The sequence below is a fragment of the Lissotriton helveticus genome, chromosome 7 (genome assembly GCF_964261635.1).
Source record: "Lissotriton helveticus chromosome 7, aLisHel1.1, whole genome shotgun sequence".
NCBI lineage: Eukaryota > Metazoa > Chordata > Amphibia > Caudata > Salamandridae > Lissotriton > Lissotriton helveticus.
In genome coordinates, this window is record NC_136068.1 from 1507781312 (window position 1) to 1507804089 (window position 22778).

The following is a 22778-nucleotide window of genomic DNA, read 5'->3' on the forward strand; positions in this document are numbered from 1 at the left end:
TTGCAAGTATGAAACTAAGCATAGACCAGGCCCAATCCACTTCTTGTATTCGACTTGTGCTCCATTGTGTTTGGCCATTTTTGCAACCTTGATCCGGTCTTGCACAACGAGATGTCCTTGATTGGCGCTTTGATCTTTTAGGCTCTAGTTTTTACCTTAACTTTAAACACTTGTAACTCTGGTTCTACTAATTGTATTTTTGTTGTTTTGGTGTCAAATAATTCAGAAAAATGTACACTATTGTTCTGAATTAGTTTGTGTGTGTACTGCATAAATACTTTACACATTGCCACTAAGTTCAGCCTGACTGCTTTTGTGCCAAGTTACTAGAGGGTTAAGCCCAGGTTAATTTAGTGAATTTTAAGATTCACCCTGTCAGTGATATGGCTGTTGCTTGAAAAGGGATCACACTGCATTGAACCAAAAAAACTATTTTTCACACCAACAAAATCTGTAATACTGCCTAAAGGGTCAATTCATAAAGCAGTTTGCATACCTAAATTTGTGTGCAAACATGCAGTTTTCAGACGAAAAATCCTAGTACTGAGTTACAGATTATAGAATTGTGCTATGCCATGGACTGCCTCATTTGCAAGTTTAGGCTTAGGCACATGTTTGTAGGCATTTCTAGCTGGGCTACCCAGGAAAAGCTACCAAGAGAACTCTTTTTTAAAAACTCTCCGCCTAATCAAGAAAAATAGTTACATGTCCGAATGCACATGTTTGGAACAGTGACACATGCTAACCTTGCCACTTAAAACCATTGCAAATTTCCAGGTGCTCTCCATAGGTTCTTTCTGAATTTTTCATAAGTTTACTCCAAATGTAGGACACAATCTACAGAAGCATATATCTGTTTATTTGTTATTCAACAATTGATACATACAGAATGCATTCATGGTACACTATCAACTTCAGTGTTGACCGACAGAGATTGATCTCAGAGGGTTGCAGCATAACATGGAATGTTATTTCTATGATTCATGCTGTTAATTATAGGCATTTATGATAAGGTATTGCTGCAGAAAAGCGATAACCAGTCAACGCATAAGGACTTAAAAGTGGCTGTACATAGGTAATACATTACCATTGCTTTCACTAAGTGCAATAAAACATTTCAAGGATTAGAATTGGGAACGCTGAAGAGTCTGGGCATCGCACAAACTTTCAATTGTGCCTACACTGTCCATGCGTTTGTCATGTACAAGAAAGACTAAATTATGTGTTATCCAACAACTGCATAAAAACTCACTTAACAAGGAAAGGGCAGTATGCGATAGTGATGGCTAGATAGTGGGCTATGTCATTCCACAGCCATCACCAACAGCATCTGCTGGTGATACCAAGATTTTCTTTGGTCAGAAAGGGGGGTAGATCCTTTCAGGTGGTAGTAGGGAAAATATGGAACTCCCTTCCACTCAGCCTCAGACAAGAGCATGAGCTACTAAAATTCAGGCGCCAATTAAAGACCTGGTTGTTCCATCAATAATAGCAGTTTTTCTGTTGTAGTCCTACTGCATCTTTTTCTCTCAGGGGGTTTATTGGTGCGTCAGCGCCGGGACACTCTCCGGAGTAGCCGTGCGCTATACAAATACCCCCATAACATAGCATAACATAACATAACACATGAGTCATCATGTTGCACGCTCTCCTCCCCCAAAATGCTGGCAGTGCAGCTGCATGGAAATGGGCGGCATTGGTCAAAAAGCTGCAAAAACAAACATTGGCAATGCCAATTGGTCTCGGCATATTAACTAGCTTAGTGGTGTAGTTGCTATTATAAATATATTAATATACTGTGTTTAGTATCAGATGAATAAGTTAGCAGGTTAGCAATGACTTCAGAAGTAGCAGAATAGTAATGCAGCAGTTCTACTGGTAAAGCAGTAAGCATGAGCAATAGACTAGTGATAGCGGTTAATTTACCAGGTGTGCAGTGATAAAAGTTAGCAAGAGAGCATTAATAGTAGTGTTAGTTGAACAGCCGTGATAGTAGTGTGGGGAGTACAACAGTAACAGAAGTGTGAGTAGGACAGCAGTAACCGAAGTGCCAGGAATAGCAAACACGCAGTAGGCACTCACAGCAGTATTAGCAATTAAGAGGATAGCAGTAACAGTAATAAAGGAGAAGAACAGAATAGCAGCAGGAGAGCAGTAATAGGGGTGTGAGAAGCTTTGTGACAGCAGCATTAGTACATTACTAGTAACAATATAATTTGTAAAAAAGTAGTAAGAGCAGTACCATAACATTAGTGTTAGTAGTATGAGAAGCAATAGAGTAATCACAGCAGTGACTGCAGAGCTAGGAGGATAGCAGTGATAAACTCCAAACCAAGCAGCAGGCACAAGATCGGCAGCGGTTCAACTCAATCAATAACGCACTTCCAACGCTGCTCAAAAAGTAGTTTGTGACGTATTTTACACATTACCAAACACAGAACATGAGGAGAGGGTGTATGATATAAAGATATCATTGGGAAGTAGAATGCAGACATTTGTGTGCAATTATCAAGTCCTAAGGCTAAGAAAAATAGTGACTTCCAACATTTGGCTGTACTTTTTTGAAGAAAATTCTTAGATTTGGGTGCAAGTATATGCAAGTGTGTGTGTGTTTAGTGTGTGTGTAGGGTGTGTTTGTCTGTGGTGGGGTGTGTGAATGTGTGTGTGGGGGCAGGGTGTGTTTGTGTGTGTGTGTGTGTGGTGGAGTGAGGTGTGTGTATGTGAATGTGTGTGAATGTATGTGTGTGTATTTATGTGTGTGTGGGGGGTATGGTTTGTGTATGTGTGTGTGGGAAGGGTGTGTGAATGTGTGTGTGTGTATTTTTTTCAAAGTCTAACTCCATTACCTACTTCTCCCATGCAAAAAAGGATAGGAGAGATGCACACTTCTTTGCCACACCCCATCAACTCCTCAAAATCTTTGCGCTGCCAGCTGACCACAGTTACTACCTTACACTTCTTACTTCTATCACATCAAATTTGTGTGTTATTTTCTATGAGCCCCAAAGAACCTCATGTGCCCTTTAAGTGCCTCAAACAGTGCGCTACCTCACACAGAACAAAAGTGCTGGGACTGCAGCGAGCGGCGTCCATGTGCCTGGCCCCGTATATCCATACTGAGTGGAAATAGTGAGGAATAACTCACGGTTTAACTCCATAACACGGTCGCCGCGACACAAGCCCTCTCATGTTGCAAATGCATTCCCTGCTGGCACTGCCGGTGTGATTGTGTATGTGTAGGGTGTGTTTCTCTGTGGTGGAGTGAGTGAATGTGTGTGTGTGGGTAGGGTGTGTTTGTGTGTGGTGGAGAGGTGTGTGTGGGTAAATGTGTGTGAGTGTATGTGTGTGTGTGTATTTATGTGTGTTGGGGGTATGGCGTGTGTATGTGTGGGTGGGTAGGGTGTGTGAATGTGTGTGTGTGTATTTTTTTAAGTGTAACTCCATTACCGACTTCTCCCGTACAAAATAAAAATAGGAGGGATGCGCTCTTCTGTCCCACCCCCCACCAACTCCTGCCAGCTGACCACAGTTAGTACCCTACACTTCTCACTTCTATCACATCAAATTTGTGTGTTATTTACTATGAGCCCCAAAGAACCTCATGTGCCCTTTAAGTGCCTCAAACAGTGCGCTACCTCACACAGAACAGAAGCACTGGGACTGCCGCAAGCCCGCGTTCACATGCCTGGTCCCGTATACCCATACATAGTAGAAATAGCGAGGAATAACGTACGGTTTAACTCCATAAAATGGTTACCGCGACACAAGCCCTCTCATGCTGCCATTGTACCCCCTGCTGGCGCCGCCGGACTTGCATTGATGCTGTGGGTCTTGGTGTGTCCACGAGAGGTGGGGGTGGTCCTGCCAGCCTGCTGCGGAGGCAGAGACAACGGGAGAGGGAGAAAGAACGTGAAACTAAGACCAACCCTAGATAGCTGGCTCAGGCTCCATGTAAATAAAGACTTCCGGAGCAACCGAGGGTTCTTTTCCGGTGCCGGGGCCTGCCTCTAAATGACTGCGCACTGCTACAAAAGAAAACAAATAACTATTTCCAGCAACAAAAGCGAGATATGCCTACAGAACGCATAGAGAGAACGCATAAAGAGAGATTAATGACAAACTCAGGGCCAGACTATTAATGGACTTAAAGATCCTGGTAAAATGTGAACAATCTATTATTCCACCCTCGCCCAGCTCCCTCAGACTGCCACTACCCAGCCATGCCACTCCTTTACTTTCTCCAGCAACTCCCGGCACACAGCGCTGTACCTCTGCTGGCAGAGCACTTGTGTCTTGGAGCATTGGAAGCGTGATCGCAGCGGCCCAGCGCCAGCACCTTCAGCTCCTGGCAGCACAGCACACAGTTCCGCTCGGGAGCCAGGTCCGGAGGGGTGGATAGGGACAGAGGGCTGCCAGCAGGGTCAGTGAGGTGGGAGGCCAGTGAAACTTCCGGGATGAGACTTCGGGCCCATGTGGGCTCTGCAGGGCGGTCCAGGGCCTGCTGACATCTAGGCCCTTGACGCTGTTTTGCCTGTTTACCCCATCCGACATGGAGCCATGGCTGTTGGTGCTGCAGGCTTGCCGCGGCCGAGGGAGAGCTGCAGCAGGCTCATGCTGGTATAGAGCGACTGTGGCTGAGGGGCGGGTGCAGGCGCTGCGGGCTACGCCACTGTTTTGTCCCGCATGTATGATGGCATTGCGCGCATGCAACTAAGAGTGCGGACCAATCACAAGACAACCAAGCACTGAAAATGCAATTTGACTCGTATTTATGAGGGACCTATTGCATTTTTAACAGAAGTGTGCGCATGAAAGAAGGCATAGACGGGAGGGGGTGGTGTGGGTGGTGATGGTCCAAGAAGTTACGGACTACGGGAGGGAACAGGGAAAGGCTGCGGAACCAAACTGTTGTGGAAGTAAAGGGGCTGACAGCCTTGGAAGGAGGAAAATGATGTCATTGCCGGAAAGGAAGCGGGATTAAGTTCCCAAAAACGAATAAAAATGCAGCATTTAGAATTTTGGCCAATAAAAATGATAGCTGGAAAGTGGGCGGAGCTTTCCCCACTATACTTCATTGCTGGGAGTACAGCCAACAGTAAGGGGAAGGGCTTTGAGCGGGGAATCTGCGGAAACCTTATTCTTCATACTTTCGACAGAGCGACGGCGCTCTGCCCTACGCTCTGCCAGAGTCTTCTCCCTATCTGGATCGATGAGAGCCTTTGTGAAATAATTGTCAAGGGGGCCGTTAAAACTACACCCAGCCTTCTCAGGAAGTGGTTGGCCCGGACTTTGGGCCATTGTGGATAAGTGGACCAAATAACAGTAGGAATCAATAGATGGAAGAGAGTAGGCCCTGCCCGGCCTCACTCGGTCTGTGAGGGCCTCAGAGGGCCCGCCCTTTGCCCGGGCTTCGCCCCGAGCTCCGTCCCGCGTGCGTCCCGCGTTCGCGAGAGTAGGTGGAGTTAAATACAGGGGAGGGAGTGGGGCGGGAAGAGTCGCAGGTGCGCTGGTGCCTCACGCGCTTATCCTGCTGGGACTCGCAGTCCCACACCCACTAACCGGACTGGCTCTGGTCTCTCCCCGGGATTCTTGCAGGAGTTTATGGGTCCACGGGCATCCAGGAAACAACAGCAGTCCAAATGTAAAACAAGACGGCTGCGAGTGGCTCCCGCGAAGCGGGGGCCGCGATCCGTTATCAGCAGCAGGGGGAGGGGTGGGGCGGGAAGAGTTGCAGGTGCGCTGGTGCCTCACGCGCTTATCCTGCTGGGACTCGCAGTCCCACACCCACTAACCGGACTGGCTCTGGTCTCTCCCCGGGATTCTTGCAGGAGTTTAAGGGTCCACGGGCATCCAGGAAACAACAGCAGTCCAAATGTAAAACAAGACGGTGTAAACCATCAGTCTGCCGGCTGGCTAGGACTCAAACAGCAGAATACAGTATCTCTCTGACGAGACAGCGCATGCGCTACCTAGTCCGAGACCTGAAAAGCAGCTGCACAGGTCTGAAGCAAGCCAATTCTAAGCGCATCAGGTACTGAATGAGAGGTTTCCATTTGTGTTGAAACTGCTTCTCTGTTTTTGCTAAGTTATGAGATACCCATTCCATAGCTAGAATACGCCAGAAGCAGGTAAACCATAGCACTGGGAAGGGGCGCCTGTTTCTATATGAGAGCTATAAGTTGACAAGCTGCTAGGATAAGATGACTAATGAGCTTTCAATCAGCATGGGTCATAGCTTATAAGTCTGGGGATCTAATGCCTAAGATAGCTGTGAGATATGAGAACTGGATAGGATAGCCTATTACCTCCTCGATGTGACCCAGGATTTCTTTCCAGTACAGCGTTATAACCTGCAAGACCACCATATGTGTTGAAAGTCTTGTACTTCTTTCCCACAGCGCCAACAGTAGGGAGCGGTTCCCAGGTAAATGTCTGAGAGTAGAACTGGTGTACAGCACCATTGAAACATCAGCTCATGAGCTGTTTCTCTAAACGAGATGCTTCGATGTGTTTTAGGGCTATATAGCCACAGAGTCTCCCATTCGATGTGTAGGATATGAGGCCCTTGGAACTAGCACTTTCGAAAGGGGTGTGATGGCGAACGGCTGCAGGATATACTGACCGGTGTAAGGCCCAAAGGTGGAATTGACAGTATTGAAGCCAAGGCATCAGAAAGCTGGAAATCTACCTTGCACTGTTCGAAGGACTTCATGTTAATCCGCATGAAATGAAATGAAAATAAAATGTATAAAGCGCTACAGTTGCCCTGAGGCGTCCAGGCGCTGAGCTAAACAAGAAACCCTCAGAAGAACTGGAGGTTTGTAGCTACTGAAACAAAAAGGTTTTGAGCTGTTTCCGGAAACTGGTCAAGTTGGGGTTGCTTCTCAGCTGCAAAGGAAGGGTGTTCAACAATCTTGACACATTGTACGAAAACGAGCGTCCTCCTGTTCTGGCTCTGAAGATTCTGGGAATCTTGGCCAGTGATGCAGTTGAGGATCTAAGCACCTTGTTGGGCAAGTAAGGGGAAATCAGGGGACGATTGATTTCTGGACCCATTTTCCAGAGGGTCTGATGCGCAATGCACAGAGCTTTGAACTTCACTCTGTCCCTAACAGGCAACCAGTGTAGAGTTCTTAGGTCAGTTTTTATTGAAGTTCTTCGTGGAACTCCCAGTAGCGCACGGGCAGCACAGTTTTGAATGCGCTGGAGTTTTTTCAGGGTGTAGTCGGGGGCTCCAAGATAGAGGGCATTATTAAAGTCCAGGCGGGATTGGACAAGGCCCTGTATGATTATTTGTCTGGCCTCAAATGGAAGAAGGGGGAGAATTTTTTTGATCACCCTGAGGAGGCCAAAACAGGTGGCCGACACCTTGGTGGCCTTTGCATTGAGGCTCAGCGACTTGTCCAACCATACCCCCAGACTTTTGATGTTATCTCTGGGGGCAGGAGCCGCCCCCATGCTCGCGGGCCATAACAGATCCACAGTAGAGGGGGCCGCCGGGCCCAGGAGCATGAGCTCGGTCTTGTCGTCGTTGAGCTTCAGACATGAGCTCATCATCCAACTCCTTACTTCCTCCAGGCACGCCGCTAAATTGGGCGGTGATTGGAGGCCACTCTTCTGCGCATGGGAGACCACCAGCTGGGTGTCGTCCGCATAGGAAATGATGTTAATGCCATGCGGACGAACAATCCCAGCCAGCGGCCTCATGTATGCGTTGAAGAGCGTAGGGCTCAAGGATGAACCCTGCGGAACTCCACACCCCAAAGGCCTGCTTGATGACATGGATGTGCCGTCAAAGACCTGGAAGGTTCTGTCCGATAGAAAAGACTCGAACCAGACCAGGGCTTCTCCGGACACTCCCAGGTCGGCGAGACGGTTCATCAGAATTTTATGATGTACCGTGTCAAACGCGGCACTTAGATCGAGGAGGATCACTGCCACTGACCCCCCCCCGAGATCCTTGATCCGTCTCGCCTCCTCAGTCACAGCCAGCAGAGCAGTCTCTGTCCCATGTTTAGGGCGAAAACCCGTCTGGGACGCATCGAGGAGATGGTTTTCCTCGAGGAACTTCGTCAGAATGGTATTGACGTGCTTCTCCAGGATCTTAGATGCCCACGGGAGCAGAGAAATCGGGCGATAGTTGCTAGGGTTAGCTGGGTCGAGGGAAGGTTTTTTTAACAGGGCCCGTACCATTGCATGCTTCCATGTCGCCGGTACCGTCCCACTCAAGATGGAGGAGTTCAACAATTCCAGGAGAGCAGGGAAAATGGTTTTACTGGCCAACCCCAGCGAACCCGGGAGGGCAGGGTCACACGGCGAGCCGGATTTTATTTGATGGGCCAACGACTCCAATGTTTCCAGATTCAACAGTGGAATGGACTCCAGCTTGTTGTGAGAGGGAGTTACCGTGTCAGGGGCTGAATCCGAGCGATGTGAGAGTGAGACAATGGCTGGATCAGGAAAGGAGAGGTAGATTTTATTTGCATGAATACGTCACTAAGTGTCCGGCATTCCACCTCACTTCAGTGTCGGAACACATTGGGAAAAAGGGCCGGGGGAAATTGGGGATTGCATTCTATCTGGGTGTTTGGGGATGAGAACGTAGTAAGTCCCTTTATAGAGGTCACCCTATTCCAGATACCAAGAAACGTTTGTGTCAGCGTTGCAATGTATGCATTGGGGTTGAGCGTGTTCGGGCAATTACACCAGGTCCCGCAGTAGGTGACATGTCACTGCCCGAGCCACGGGGAGCCAGTGCTTTTCGCTCTCCCGCACCACCCACTCTGAGATATAGCATACCTAGGCAGCCCAATAATATTCCTAAACGTTGGGGCAATGCTAAACCTCCCATGTTCCGCAAGAGCATCAGCAGGCTATTCGCTATTCGGGGATGCTTGCCATTCCAGATAAAAATCAGAACGTCCCAATGGAGTTTCAAGATATCTTCCTGCGGAATCGGTGCGGGTGGCGTTTGGAATAGATAAAGGACGCACGGGAGAACATTAATGTTTGTGACATTCACCCACCCTAGCCAAGAGATATAAAGAGATTTCCATCTCTGCAAGAGTGTATGGGGCCCAAGTATTTGATGGTGCCCCAGGACCACTGAAATGGTGCTAGTCTTTGTAAGACAGGGATGTCCTATGCCGGAATGTTTAAATTAAGCACCGAAGGTTTGGACATATTTATTCTAAAACCAGATACTACCTCGTGGGCCTATTGGCAGTGGACCACCCCTAGGAGTGAGGTCTCGGGCTGTGTGAGTGTAAGGAGCATGTAATACACAAATAGACTGATCTTATGTTGTCGTCCCCCAAAGGGAATGTCCTGCACTGCCTCCGTGTTACAAATCATGATGGCCAGCAACTCCACCACTAGCGCAAATAGAATGGGTGACAATGCGCACCCTTGTCACGTACAATGCAGAATGGTAACAGGTTTTGTAAGCTGCCCATTTACTCAGGCCCTCGCTACTGGTGCCATGTATAATGCCATTATCTTAGAGAGCAGTTCCGGGCCGAGCCCAATCTTCTGTAGGACAGCTCGTAGGAACAACCAATTTACACTGTCAAAGGCCTTCTCCGCATCAAGCGAGAGGAAGCATGCAGATATATTATGACGTTGTGCCTTATCCACTAAGTGGGCAATACGGCAAACATTGCCTACCCCCTGTCTATAGCTTATTAAAACCACTAGGGGTGGGTGGAATTTGCGTTGTCGCGCAACGCAAAACTCTGCAAAAACGGTAAAAATCTCCGCGAACACGTAGAAATTTCGCAAACACGCGGAATTGCTTGTTTGCAATTTTTTTTCCCGTTTGCGAAAGCTGTTTGCGTGCTCGTGGGGAAATATCTTGCGAATACGCATTTTGAGAACGCGAACAAGAAAAAATTCCGCAAAGACGCGGAATGCAGAATTTCAGGTAGTTACGCAAATTCCGCGAGCAGGACGGAATTTACCCCCCAGGCCTAAAAAACACTTGGTCAGGGTCGATGAGGCCCAGGAGGAAGGGTTCCAGCCGTTTTACCAGAATTTTTTTTTTTGGGTAAATAATTTTCTGTCCGTGTGGAGCAGTGCTATGGGATGGTACGAAGAGCAAAGTGCAGGGTCTTTTCCCTCTGTATGTATAAGAGAGATTTTGTCTGGAGCCATTGTAGGTGTCAGCCGTGTCTTATCTGTGAAGGAATTGAATAGGTGTATCAGGAAACCCTGCAGTTCAGGCAGGAAGAGACGATAGAAAGAGGATGGGAGGCCATCTGGGATAGGGGTTTTGCCCCGGGGAAGGTCCCTCACCACTTCCTGAGGTTCCTCAAGGTTGATTCGCACATCTAAAGGATCAGAATGGTGGGGGCACCGTGTCTCCCACTCACAGACCTCCAGATATGATTCAGTCCCCCCCGCAAAATTGGTTCTTCCCGGGAATATAGCCTGTGTAATAATCACAGAAACTCTGGAGTTTATCTTTCTCATCTCCCATCTTTTGACCATAGCCCAGCAATGTGTGATTTAGACCGTGCTTGGCGAAGCCTAGGGGCTAGGAGTCTGCCCACTTTATCCATCCCCTCACAGTAACCTGTATCCCTACCTTGGGTGATTGTGATAGATGTGATTATGCCCCGAATGGTGGCCTTAAAGCCATCCCAAATAGAGTTCAGGGAAAGCTCGGGACAGTTATTAAGGGAGAAATTTTCAGTGATGCCTTCAGAATTTCTGCTACGTCCACCGAGTCGCGCAGTAAATGTTGGGGTAAGCGCCAGGGCAGTGCAGCCTTTGCATCATGCCTTCTGCCCTTCCATGTCAGGTCTATGTGTGCATTATCTGAGATTGATAGTGTGCAGGCGGCAAACGTGAGAGTAGGTGACCAAAGCATAGTCAATGCGAGAATAGGAAGCATGTATATGAGAGTGGAAGAAATAATCCAGTGTGCCTGGATGTTTTTAGCGACACGCATCAACTAGCCTCAGGTATCTGATATCGCGTTTAAGATGCTGCAACAAGGCTCCAGAAATTTGGAATGTGGTTCCACTATGATCAAATCTGGGATCCTATACCAAGTTAAAATCCCCACACACCATGATGTCGTCCTATACCCTCTCAAGTTGTTCTTTTAAGACCCTGCTGAGATAAGCATCTTTAGAGGTGTTTGGCACATAAAGGTTAAGAATAGTAAGCTTGCGTTGCCCCTGTAGGAGATGCAGTGCAGCATAGCGACATTCCCTGTTCTGCACCACCCTAACTTCCGAAGTGTAGAAACCTGCTTTACATAAAATGCCCACCCTGAGAGTTCTCGTAGTAGTGTACGTCCACTGGTGTTTTGGGTATCTCAGGTGCACCATGCGCTGACAGTCCACCTTAAACAGGTGGGTCTTCTGCAGGAGGAGGGTGTCACGGTCATGGTGTAGTATATATTGGCATACTTCTTTGAGCTTTTTAGGGCAGTTTAGGCCCCCAACATTTAGAGATAACAATTTATTACCTCCCGCCATTACTGCAGTTGTAGCCGGAGCTTGGAGTGAGACAGGCACCAGTTAAGGAGTTTGTTCCAAGAAGCATTCCAACACAATAAGATAGAGGAGAGCGAGGTCAATCCTCCCATCTCCAGATAGGCACAGAACTCCTGTGTTCCCAATGCCACCCCAAGCCACATCGATCTCTCAGTAGTTGCAGAGGAGGCAGGAGCAGTATTGCGCATCTTTTACATCTCCTAGATCTCATCATGCAGAGAGGAACACATATCAAGTGCAGCAGAACTCAGCCTCTCTACAATCTGACCTGAAAGGGAGAAAACACACAACAAAAGTCAACAGGGGGCCAACAGGGCACAACAGTGACCTACACTCATCACTGAAGCCAGCACATTGTGCTCCAATTTCCGTGGAGGGGTCATCTTCCTGGAGGGGCGGTCGTCGGGGTTGGCAATTCAAGGGGAGGCAGAGGTTTCTCATTATTCAAATGAAGAGATCTAACCTGATCCCTGTGGCCCAGCGATGCAGAGGAAACAACAGTGAGTCATTGGACAGAATTAGAGGTGAGCAACTGCCGACCTGGGCGAGGAAAGAGATAGATTTAAGGGGCTCTCGTGGTCTATCGTGCCGGTGATGGTCCACCCCCAAGACTGCGGGGATGGTGTATAACGTCTCGTTTGGTTTCTTGCGTGGATGCCTCTATTTGCTGCTTGTCGGGTGTTTAATTTCAAAAAGGGGGTGGTGATGGACAGAGTATCTGAGTTAATCAGAACACTCCTACCCAGTCAACAGATCAGGGCTTGATCCATCACCGTTTTTTAGCTCACTGCACCATCCCAGTTCAGAACCTGGCTACATGCAAATTAGTCTGTCCCTGGCCCAGTACATCATGGGAACAAGGCAGACCAAACTACCAAGCCAATTCTTCACTGGAAAGGAAACAAGCTTCCGGGGACCGGTTTCTGGCATTACAGCCGTCTTCGGCCCGGCTTGCTTGAATCCTGATGGTGCAGGGAGCAAGGGACTCATGTCTGAGCATACCCTTCCACACTCATGGTGGCCAAAATAATTTCAAAAAGGGGGTGGTGATGGACAGAGTATCTGAGTTAATCAGAACACTCCTACCCAGTCAACAGATCAGGGCTTGATCCATCACCGTTTTTTAGCTCACTGCACCATCCCAGTTCAGAACCTGGCTACATGCAAATTAGTCTGTCCCTGGCCCAGGGCATCATGGGAACAAGGCAGACCAAACTACCAAGCCAATTCTTCACTGGAAAGGAAACAAGCTTCCGGGGACCGGTTTCTGGCATTACAGCCGTCTTCGGCCCGGCTTGCTTGAATCCTGATGGTGCAGTGAGCAAGGGACTCATGTCTGAGCATACCCTTCCACACTCATGGTGGCCAAAATAATTTCAAAAAGGGGGTGGTGATGGACAGAGTATCTGAGTTAATCAGAACACTCCTACCCAGTCAACAGATCAGGGCTTGATCCATCACCGTTTTTTAGCTCACTGCACCATCCCAGTTCAGAACCTGGCTACATGCAAATTAGTCTGTCCCTGGCCCAGTGCATCATGGGAACAGGGCAGACCAAACTACCAAGCCAATTCTTCACTGGAAAGGAAACAAGCTTCCGGGGACCGGTTTCTGGCATTACAGCCGTCTTCGGCCCGGCTTGCTTGAATCCTGATGGTGCAGTGAGCAAGGGACTCATGTCTGAGCATACCCTTCCACACTCATGGTGGCCAAAATAATTTCAAAAAGGGGGTGGTGATGGACAGAGTATCTGAGTTAATCAGAACACTCCTACCCAGTCAACAGATCAGGGCTTGTTCCATCACCGTTTTTTAGCTCACTGCACCATCCCAGTTCAGAACCTGGCTACATGCAAATCAGTCTGTCCCTGGCCCAGTGCATCATGGGAACAGGGCAGACCAAACTACCAAGCCAATTCTTCACTGGAAAGGAAACAAGCTTCCGGGGACCGGTTTCTGGCATTACAGCCGTCTTCGGCAGCTTGTTTCCTTTCCAGTGAAGAATTGGCTTGGTAGTTTGGTCTGCCCTGTTCCCATGATGCACTGGGCCAGGGCCAGACTAATTTGCATGTAGCCAGGTTCTGAACTGGGATGGTGCAGTGAGCTAAAAAACGGCGATGGATCAAGCCCTGATCTTTTGACTGGGCAGGAGTGTTCTGCTTAATTCAGATACTCTGTCCATCACCACCCCCTGTTATGAATCGTTTTGGCCACCACAAGTGTGGAAGGGTATTCTCAGATGTGAGTCCCTTGCTCACTGCACCATCAGGATTCAAGCAAGCCGGGCCGAAGACGGCTGCAATGCCAGAAACCGGTCCCCGGAAGCTTGTTTCCTTTCCAGTGAAGAATTGGCTTGGTAGTTTGGTCTGCCCTGTTCCCATGATGCACTGGGCCAGGGCCAGACTAATTTGCATGTAGCCAGGTTCTGAACTGGGATGGTGCAGTGAGCTAAAAAACGGTGATGGATCAAGCCCTGATCTTTTGACTGAGTAGGAGTGTTCTGCTTAATTCAGATACTCTGTCCATCACCACCCCCTGTTATGAATCGTTTTGGCCACCACAAGTGTGGAAGGGTATACTCAGATGTGAGTCCCTTGCTCACTGCACCATCAGGATTCATGCAAGCCGTGCCGAAGACGGCTGCAATGCCAGAAACCGGTCCCCGGTAGCTTGTTTCCTTTCCAGTGAAGAATTGGCTTGGTAGTTTGGTCTGCCATGTTCCCATGATGCACTGGGCCAGGGCCAGACTAATTTGCATGTAGCCAGGTTCTGAACTGGGATGGTGCAGTGGGCTAAAAAACGGTGATGGATCAAGCCCTGATCTTTTGCATGGGTAGGAGTGTTCTGCTTAATTCAGATACTCTGTCCATCACCACCCCCTGTTATGAATCATTTTGGCCACCACAAGTGTGGAAGGGTATACTCAGATGTGAGTCCCTTGCTCACTGCTCCATCAGGATTCAAGCAATCCGGGCCGAAGACGGCTGCAATGCCAGAAACCGGTCCCCGGAAGCTTGTTTCCTTTCCAGTGAAGAATTGGCTTGGTAGTTTGGTCTGCCCTGTTCCCATGATGCACTGGGCCAGGGCCAGACTAATTTGCATGTAGCCAGGTTCTGAACTGGGATGGTGCAGTGAGCTAAAAACCGGTGATGGATCAAGCCCTGATCTTTTGACTGGGTAGGAGTGTTCTGCTTAATTCAGATACTCTGTCCATCACCACCCCCTGTTATTAATCGTGTCGGGTGTTTAGGCATGACTGTGGTCCAGGCTGGGCGAATATCTTTTACTTGAGGAACCCGAGATTGGGAATAAGCTTGGTTACCTGCGTCGCTGGGGATGTCCATCAGGGGCTTTGTCCCCTACAGTGATCTCAATGATCTGCATTTACCCTCCCACAGGAAGAGGAGGGCAAAGGGATGTCCCCACTGACAGCGAATTCCCAGTTCACGCAATTTGTCAGTGGTCGGTTTAAAGTTCCATCTCTTCCACAATGAGATGGGGGAGAAATCCTTGTAGAGTTGTACTGAGTGTCGGTGCCCTCAGTACCACTAGGGACTCCTCGTATTGGTATATTGTTACACCAACTTCTGTTTTCCAAGTCTTCCAGCTTGGATTTCAATGTTCTGTTCTTCTAGGGCCACAACTAGTCACAAAAACACCGCCTGGTCCTCCGATATGGCATCCACGGTGTGCTCAAGATCATCCACCTGCTCCCCTATCGCTGCTCTCCTTGCATATATCCTTCAGACCGGCTTTGAAATCTTCTTTAAAGGAGCTAATGTCTTAACAAATCTATTGTAAGAAGCAGCCCATGTAGCCCTCTGTGATTGGTGCCATAGCTGAGGTTTCCATTGTTGAGGTCCGGGAAGTCATTGACCCTTCTGGATCTGCAGGGGTCACTTTTAGACCAGAGGGATGTCACTAGATTTTCTTTTGTAGATTCAGAACATGGCATACCGGGTGTGTACCTGTGGGGTATTGCACAGGGCCCTCTAAAGTGTGTCAGCCAGCAGAAATAGTGGGGAGGAGGGGTTATTAGCTGCAGCTAACGGTATATTGTCCAGAATTTATTAGTGCCAGGTTCTCAGAGACGGGAAGAGCCAGCCTCGCAGGACCTCCGCAGTCATGTGGCCCTTCCGCCCATTTTCACCGTATTGAGGAAGGACATGGCCCACCAGTTTGCAAAGGCAACAGTGTCAAGCTATTAAGAAGGCTGAGGCCCTGGGGGTTCACCACGGCTCTGCACTTGGGCTGATGCAATGCTCCTCAAGAGGTCAGTGTTGAGCAAAATGTTATATGCCCCCAAAGACTGTTGGCAGGAGAGGGGTAGACAACCAGGCGATGACACCACCTTGGCAGAAGGGGGCCCCCACCTGCCCACCACCACACTGCAGGAAGGGGGACCCCAGGAAATTTAGGCGTACAAGGTCCATTGCACCAGCAAAGGAAAGCTGGGCTGGTGATCTCTCCAGCAACCCAGACCCGCAGGCCAATCTCCACCTGCCTATGGGCTCATCAGCACTGCTGCGTCACCCCAGTGGCTCAACCACGCCGCAGCCGGACACACCCGCCGATCCCACACGCAATGAATGGGTGGGCCACTCCTTCACAGCTTTTAACTTATCTTTTATGTGCAGGTTGTAAAGGTTCCTGGGAGGCCCGCTGAGCCATCAGGAGGGACTCCCCAGTTGCTGGACAGATCACCAAGCCTACAAGGCCCGTGGTAGAGGTGCTCCCTGGGAGGCCAGTCGTGCGGAGTCAGCCACCTCATTTAGTCCTGCTCAGCCTGCCAGGCCAGAGGAGAGTGGAACCAGTGATGGCGCAAGCTGCACTGGTCCACGCCCCAGACCCCGTCTTCCTGTGGATCACTTCGCACCTCGTGGCTTAGATGCACCATGGGGCAATCTCTCCCACCGATTTTCGATGCCAGGTGGGGGCGGCCCGGTCCCTACGGCATGGTGAGGCAGTAGAGGCTCATCAACACAAACCACTTATTGAGGGTCCTAGGGCATGTTTAACGACCACATGGACACAGCCCCCCAAACAACATCCTAAACAAACAAAAATGTCCATGGGTCTGGACTAGAAACAACTCTCTACTTTAGTATGACATGAAACTACCAAATAAAGCCAACGTAGTAATCTATAAAGTGTGAATACTACCGCAAGATACCCGTTAGTATTGAAGGATACCCATCAGTAGCTGTCCGGTATCGCCCTATTTATCATTTGGGCTTCCTCATACCGTGTCACAAGGTATGAGGAAGCCCAGTAGATTCTTGATCCAAGAAACTTTCACGAAGTAGAGAATGTGCAGACTTGTACCAAGGAACAAAATACGCTTGTATTCTTTTGTCTAGGCTGGTGGATGTAGTACCATTAAATAAATTGATTGGGGCATATTATAGCCCTGGAAGGCCCTGGTAAGATTATTTGTGTTTGTTTTCAAGCTGATCAATGAATAGACAGTAAAATCTTGATAGCCAAAAACATTGCTTTACTATAGGCTGGACCAGCACATCCTGTTTGGCTACGTTCCTCTAAATGTAGCTTTACTTTGTTAAGATTAGTGGGCATGTGTATAACTGAATAACGGAGCATAGCATTAAACAAAATGTGCTAACGCCATGCTCCGCCATTCTAAAAACGCAGGGATGCGCCATATGTACAAAGATATGGTGCACCCCTGCATTTACCTTAGCACTGGCGCTAAATTAAACTCCCTAGCCCCAATGCAGGCACCCTTTCACCATAGTGTGAGGGAGCCTGCATTGGGGAGAGTGATTGTTTATGTGCAGGAAGGTGTTCTTATGTATGCTGCAGTGTGCAGTACACATAGATGTTACAAATCGCCACTTTATAATGATTGTTTTATATGTAGGAAGGGACACCTTCCTGCAGACAAACAATCATTCATTATTATTATTATTATTATTATTATTTAAGCTTGTAAAGCGCCTGGTTACACTGTACTAGTGTGTCCCCGCGCTATGGACTGCTGCGTTGAAGCTAATCAGCTGCCGATACTGCCCACTCGCACATACCCTAGCAAAGCCTGGTCCTACTATTTAGGGAACAGGAATGTTTTCAGCTCTTTGCGGAACTTGAGCTCTGATTTCTCCAGCCGGAGCTCCAGAGGAAGTTTGTTCCATTTCTGAGCAGCCATGACGCGAAAGGAGTGGCCTCCCATTCTTACTCTCCTGAACTTAGGCGCCAACATCATCCCTGTTCCGCTGGATCTCAGTTTACGGGCTTGGCGGTATGGCGTAAGCAGGTTGTGCAGGTAGGTAGGTCCTTTTCTTTGTAGGATGCGGTGGCAAACACATAGTGCTTTGAATGCCACATGTTCCCTTATTGGAAGCCAGTGCAGTGTTCTCAGTGCTCTCTTGGAGGGGCTCTCTTGGGCAGCATCAGAACCAAACGGGCCGCTGTAGCCTCTGTAAACATTTGGCACTGGCTCCCAGATATAGGACATTGCCATAGTCCAGCCTTGATGTAATTAATGCGTGGACCATGGACTTTCTCGCTTTCACCGGCAGATAGTCCAATGTCTTCCTAAGGACCCGCATCGTGCCGAAGCATGTGCCTGGCAATCATTTGGTGTGGTACTCGAATGAGATCTTGTCATCGATCCACATCCCTAGGTTCTTCACTAGATTGCTGGGATTGGGTAAAGGGCCCAGTGATGTAGGCCACCATGCCGAGGTCCACACTGACGGAGCCCTACCCACAATCAAGACCTCTGTCTTGTTTCCGTTCAATTTAAGGCAGTTGTCGGCCATCCACGCCGCCAGTTCCTGCAGACATGACCGGAAGTTGGCAGCTGCCAGCTCCTTCGGCTGGGTCAAGCCCACCACTAGTTGCGTGTCATCTGCATATGACACGACTTCCAGCCCAAATTTCCCTATGATTTCGGCCACTGGTGTTATATATAAATTGAAGAGGGTAGGGCTTAGGCTGGACCCCTGGGGCACCCCCTGCTTCAAGCAAATGGGGTTAGATCAAAACGTGCCTTGTGCCACCTGGTAACTCCGGTCCGACAGGAAGGACTCCAACCATTTCCATGCTTTCTCCACCACTCCTCCCCTCTTTAAGCAATGTAACAGCGTATGATGGGCTATCGTGTCGAATGCGACACTGAGATCCAACAGGATCAGTGCCGCCGTGTGGCCCTCATCAGCATGTTTTCGCAAGGTTTCTGTGGCTAACAGCAGTGCTGACTCGGTCGAGTGGAGTGCACGGAAGCCCGATTGAGTGGGATAGAGCAGTCTATTATTGACAACCTTCTCAGTGATTTTAGTGAAGTATGGCAGGAGTGAGATGGGGCGCAGATTCTCCATATGCTCCATACTGATATTAGGTTTTTTCTTCAGGGGGAGCACCACGGCCTCCTTCCAAGCTTTAGGAACCCTGACTTCCTCAAAGGACAGCTCTAGTAAATATCTGATATAAGGCTCCAGAGTCTCCACACTTCCTTTCAGTGTTTTAGGTGACGCAGGGTCTTTGGGGGAGCCTAAGTTGATACTGCCTGCTATGGTACAGATAACCACCCGGGAAGGAACAGTGAAAATTTCGAGGCAGTCCGTGCTTGTCACAATGGTAGAGATCTCTCCTCCTGGGTGGCCTTCTCTAGCCGTAGCCGGGAATGAGGAGTAGATCTTCTCTACCTTTTGTGAAAAGAACTCTGCTATCAAATTGCAGGACTCCTCTGACTCAGTCATAGGGGCCGCAGTACTAGAGAGATTAGAGATCTCTTTATAGACGGAAAACAGCTCCTTCGCTGAGTTGTCTGCTTCCTCTATCCTGTTACAATAACAGGATTTACTTGTTTTCCTGATTAAGGCGTGGTAATCTTGCAACATACTTTTATAGGCCGCCCTTGCTTCCTCGAAGAACCCTTTCCTCCATTTCCTCTCCAGACGTTTACAGTCGGCTTTCTTGCACCGAAGTTCCATCCCGAACCATGGGGCGGACTTGGACTGCCTCCTCGGTGCGTTATTCGACCTAGGCGCCGTGCTGTCCAGTGCCTCCGTGATGCGTTTGTCCAGTGCCGTACATGCTGCCTCGATCCCCCGACCTCCTTGGGGCCCACCCTGATTTAGGGCCTTATTTAGTGCCTCTGCCTCTTTTAATCTTTGTTCCCTGCTTACTCTGGGTTGGGATTGTGGGTGTTCCTGCCTTAAAAGAGATCAGAAAGTGGTCGGACCATACCACAGGTGTGGGGGGCTCTATGTGCAGCATCTCCCAGTTTGCAAATATCGGGTCCAGGAGATGACCATGGCAGTGAGTGGGCTTCTCTGATTTCAGAGTAAGTTGGAGTGCAGCCAGTTCCTGCCAGATCTCCTGCGCCTCCATATTGCTAGTCTCGTCAAAGTGGAGGTTCAAGTCTCCCAACAGAAGAAACGTCTCATACCTGAGGGCTGGCTGGATTAAGTTCTCTACCAAACTAGCAGCGAAGCGTGCCCCCGGTCCTGGTGGTCTGTAAACCAGGAGTCCCTTGAGGATGTGATTCTTCGATGCTGAAATCGTAAAGAGACCAGATTCACTGTCTTCAACATCTACCATCTCTAGGATGCACTGGATTTCATGTTTGCATATTATGGCAATCCCACCACCCCTATCCTTCGTTCTATCAATTCTGCTAATCTCATAGCCATAAGGGAGGGCTTCTAAGATTTCGGGTGCCGAGGTGTCGTCAAGCCACGTCTCGGTAAGGAATAAGACATCCACCTGCTTATCTACCAGATGGTCATGTATTTCCACCCTGTGTTTCCGCAGCGATCTGCAGTTGATCAGGGAGAGATTGAGCGTCTGTCCCCTCTCTCTGCACTTCAGTTTACGGTTTATGGTATAAGAGCAGTTAATGCAGGTTTTATCCTGGTTCTCCAGACTGAAACTATGCTTGCACTTCTCCCCCAGTATGGGGCATAGTTTGTGAAGCTGTTGGGCACTGTGGCGAGTTAAGGAAATCGTACCGGCAGGGGTGGTGGCCCCTGGCCCCGTCCTGTCGCGGACAGGCGCAGACGGGCTTGCCTTTGGCGCGCATTCGGTGCGCCCGCTGCGCACGTCCGCTGTGCGTCCTTGCTGTCATCCGGTTTTATGGGGAAGGCAGGCCGCTCTTACACCACCCGCCCCTGCCGCCGGAAGTGCCTCCTCCCTCCACAACAAACGGGATTCTCCGGCGGTGGACCGGGGAAGGGCAATCTGAATTCCCAACACCAGAGCAGTGGCCTCAACCGTAAGTGCAGCAGTTAGCACGAGCCTCTCAATTTAGTATTTAATTAAAATTACTGTAACGAGTATATTTTAAAAACAGATTGTGCAAAATAAGGCAAAAATAGCAGCAGATTCAATTAGGTTTCTGTTCTTACGATCGCGCTTCTGCTGCACGCCCTGGCTGTCATCCGGTTTTATGGGGAAGGCAGGCTGCTCTAACACCACCCGCCCCTGCCGCCGGAAGTGCCTCCTCCCTCCACAACAAATGGGATTCTCCCGCGGTGGACCGGGGAAGGGCAATCTGAATTTCCAACACCAGCGCAGTGGCCTCAACCGTAAGTGCAGCAGTTAGCACGAGCCTCTCAATTTAGTATTTGGTTAAAATCATTGTAACAAGTATATTTTAAAAACAGATTGTGCAAAATAAGGCAAAAATAGCAGCAGATTCAATTAGGTTTCTGTTCTTACGATCGCGCGTCCGCTCATGGCAATATGCTGTTTCTATGTGTGATGCACAATGCAGCACACATTGAAAAAGCAAAAACGAGGAGAAATAAAGCATTTTTCCTCTGTTTGCCATGTTAAGACCAGGTTTTCCAAGGTCTTATTTTGGCGCTGCACCATATTTGTGCCACCCTTGTAAATATGGGGCAGCCTCAAAATCAATGGGTGTGGAGGCAGAACGCCCACCATAACACTGATCGTCCACAGGGCAGTGTTAAGTCACAATAAGGGTCGCCAAAGGAATGTTGTTAATAGTGACATTCCTGTGGGTTAGGGGCTTGTAAATATACCCCTAAGTGCTTTGAAAGGTGGCCCCTAGCACTGTATGAAAGCTGTTAAAATGCATTCATGATTGCAGAGTACTTCAAAATATAGGGACACCAAGGACATAAACAGGCTAATGAATCAAATGACTGCATTCCCCACATCTTTAAGTCTAGCCTCAGCTTTGTGTTTGACTCTGGCTAGGCAATCACTGATATTTCCGTGACCAGCCACTGCTAGTTGTCGAAGTCACCAGATGTCATGTTTAAACTAAAACACCATCGGTGATGGTGATGTCCTAGTTAGATTTTTTACATCATACTAATTACCTTCATGTCTTTTTCGTGTTTTGCAGGCATCAGTGGAGATTGGAAGAACTTTTTCACTGTGGCACAAAGCGAGTACTTTGACAGAGTCTATCAAGAAAAAATGAAAGACTGTGATATTAAGTATTTCTGGGAACGGAACTGATTTTAAAAAGATAATGGCTGTTTAGTTGGATACAAATGTGATGGTGTCATTGTACCACTGCAGTAGAATCATAAACAGAAAGTTTCAATGTAGTAGTTGCCAGTGCATGCATATTACACATGTGGTAATATGTGATGCACACGTGGAATAATCTGTGATTTTCAAATTTGTTTGTTGAAAGATCCCTTGGAACACAGAACTGCATTATCCATTGGACTTTTATTATATCATATTCGTACAGAAGAAATACTTTCTCAAAATCCTGACTTTTTTATTTTTAAATACAATTGGCATTTATGGACGGTGTTGGATTACTATGTTTGATTTTTGTACAGTTATTAGCATTGTTATCTGGATTACGCTCATGCGGTGGAATTAAATATTGTATGATTGGTTTTGTGGTTAATTAGTGCAGGAAAGTACTAGTGTATTAATTGGGGAAGATGGAAACCAGCTACAAGTATTTAGGACAAATGTGTCAGATCTGACACAAAGTTCACAAAACAAGCCTTGGATGAAGCCCCTGGAGTCTAAAATATGTAGCTTTTTATTTGGGGGGGGGGGGGGGTTATATAGCACAAACTAGACCCGAGATATCGGGTATCAGAGTGCTTTACATGAGCACCAGTTTTGATACAGATGGACACATTAATTATGTTTTTTTTTGTTAGGCACGGGAAGATTAAGTGATATACCCAGAATCACTGGATGCTTAGCGTCCTTGCCGAGACTCGAACCCGGTTCCCCAGCTTCGAGGTTGACCGCTAGCCGTAAGGCTACATCCCCTCCCAAAGTATTTGTACAGTAGTTAGCTGTACTG

The 22778-nt window shown here is 48.4% G+C and overlaps 1 protein-coding gene across 2 annotated transcripts in view; it reads left to right on the forward strand.

Moving 5' to 3' along the window:
• The window catches only part of LOC144770433 (sulfotransferase 2B1-like), a 668739-nt gene extending 646386 nt beyond the window's left edge, over positions 1-22353 (forward strand). For both annotated transcript variants that reach the window (XM_078654944.1, XM_078654945.1), the window contains one exon: positions 21843-22353. In XM_078654944.1, coding sequence (XP_078511070.1) covers positions 21843-21958 — 116 coding nt within the window. In that variant the 3' untranslated portion in view covers positions 21959-22353. The remainder of the gene's footprint in view (positions 1-21842) is intronic.
• Positions 22354-22778: the final 425 nt, after the last annotated feature.